The 1,323-nt window shown below is 55.0% G+C and overlaps 1 protein-coding gene across 1 annotated transcript in view; it reads right to left on the minus strand.

Annotated features, from left to right (window-relative positions):
• The window catches only part of CRELD2 (cysteine-rich with EGF-like domains 2), a gene marked incomplete at its 5' end in the record, with an annotated part of 28,854 nt that overhangs the window by 12,913 nt on the left and 14,618 nt on the right, over positions 1–1,323 (minus strand). Inside the window, one exon of the mRNA XM_011985590.1 lies at positions 797–880. Coding sequence (XP_011840980.1) covers positions 797–880 — 84 coding nt within the window. The remainder of the gene's footprint in view (positions 1–796; positions 881–1,323) is intronic.

A 1,323-nucleotide genomic window follows, 5' to 3' on the forward strand; every position in this document is an offset into this window, starting at 1 on the left:
GGGGAGCCGGCATCGGACCCCCACACGCCGGGGAGCCGGTGTCGGACCCCCACATGCTGGGGAGCCTCTAGCATGGGACCCCCACATGCCGGGGAGCCTCTAGCATGGGACCCCCACATGCCGGGGAGCCTCTAGCATGACTTCCAGTGTAGTGGCTCACTGAGGGTCCTGCTGTCTGCACTCCCAACAGTGAAAACTGCCGGGGGCTATCACAGAGGCTCCTTCCTGCTGCTGGGACTGGGGATCGGCACAACTTTTCTGGGGCACTATGGTCCTAAAAGACACATTTCCTTGACTGAACGATTTGGAAATTAATCCAAAGAAAATCATAAGGAATGTGAAAAGTTTTACCTTCAAGAGTATTCACAGCTGATAACAGCTGAAAAATTGTTATGACGTAAATGTCCAGCAATAGACATCGTTTTAAACGTATGAAACAATGGCATGCTCCAAAATCATGAACATGATGGAGAAACCACAGGACACAGGACAAGCTGCTGGGTGGAAAACACCGACAGGTGCTGTGGAAAATCACACAGGGCACGTTGTGGGGGCGCTGGGGGGCACGAGCAGGGTGCGCTCTCCAGGGAACTCGTGGGTTTTTAATTTTCTTTAACTTACTTGAATTTTCTGATTTTCCTACAGCAAATACCTATGACTTATTTTGCTACACTAAGTGTTCTCAGAGCAGGCAGGAGGTATATAAGTGATGCTAAGAAGTCATAAATGAATGTTTACAAAGACAGCAATGAAACCCAGGAGGGACCCAGAGTGCAGGCCCGCCCGCTTGACCCACCTTCGCACGTGTAGGAGCCGTTGGCATTCTTACAGAACTGTGCGGCGCTGCACGGAGGTGTCTCGGCCGCACACTCGTCCACGTCTGGAACAGAATGGCACAGCTGTGAGCGGCCCAGGACGGCCTGGCCAGGGAGCAGGAGAGGAATGATCATGGCCTGATACAGCCCACGGCCAGGACCGGCTGGGGAAGGGCAGGGAGGAGGGCAGCCCCTGGGGGGATCATCTCAAATGCCCTCCTCGGAGGTCCCATGTGGCAGGGGAGGGGATAAGGCGATGGCCAGGCCCTGTCCTTAGAGAGTCAGTGCCAACTGTGGCAGGGGCCCCGTGAGGATGGTGACGCATCGCGTGAGGGTGAGACAGTGAGAGCCTCCACGCCTCACGCCCCCACATCCCTCTCCCTTCTCCCCAGAGCTGTGGAACCTGCCAGGGGCTGAGCTCCAATTTTTTTTTTTTTTTTTGAGACAGAGTCTCGCTCTTTTGACCGGGCTGGAGTTCAGTGGTGCGACCTTGGCTCACTGCAAGCTC

The sequence above is a fragment of the Mandrillus leucophaeus genome, unplaced genomic scaffold (assembly GCF_000951045.1).
Source record: "Mandrillus leucophaeus isolate KB7577 unplaced genomic scaffold, Mleu.le_1.0 Scaffold288, whole genome shotgun sequence".
In the NCBI taxonomy this organism is placed as follows: Eukaryota; Metazoa; Chordata; class Mammalia; order Primates; family Cercopithecidae; genus Mandrillus; species Mandrillus leucophaeus.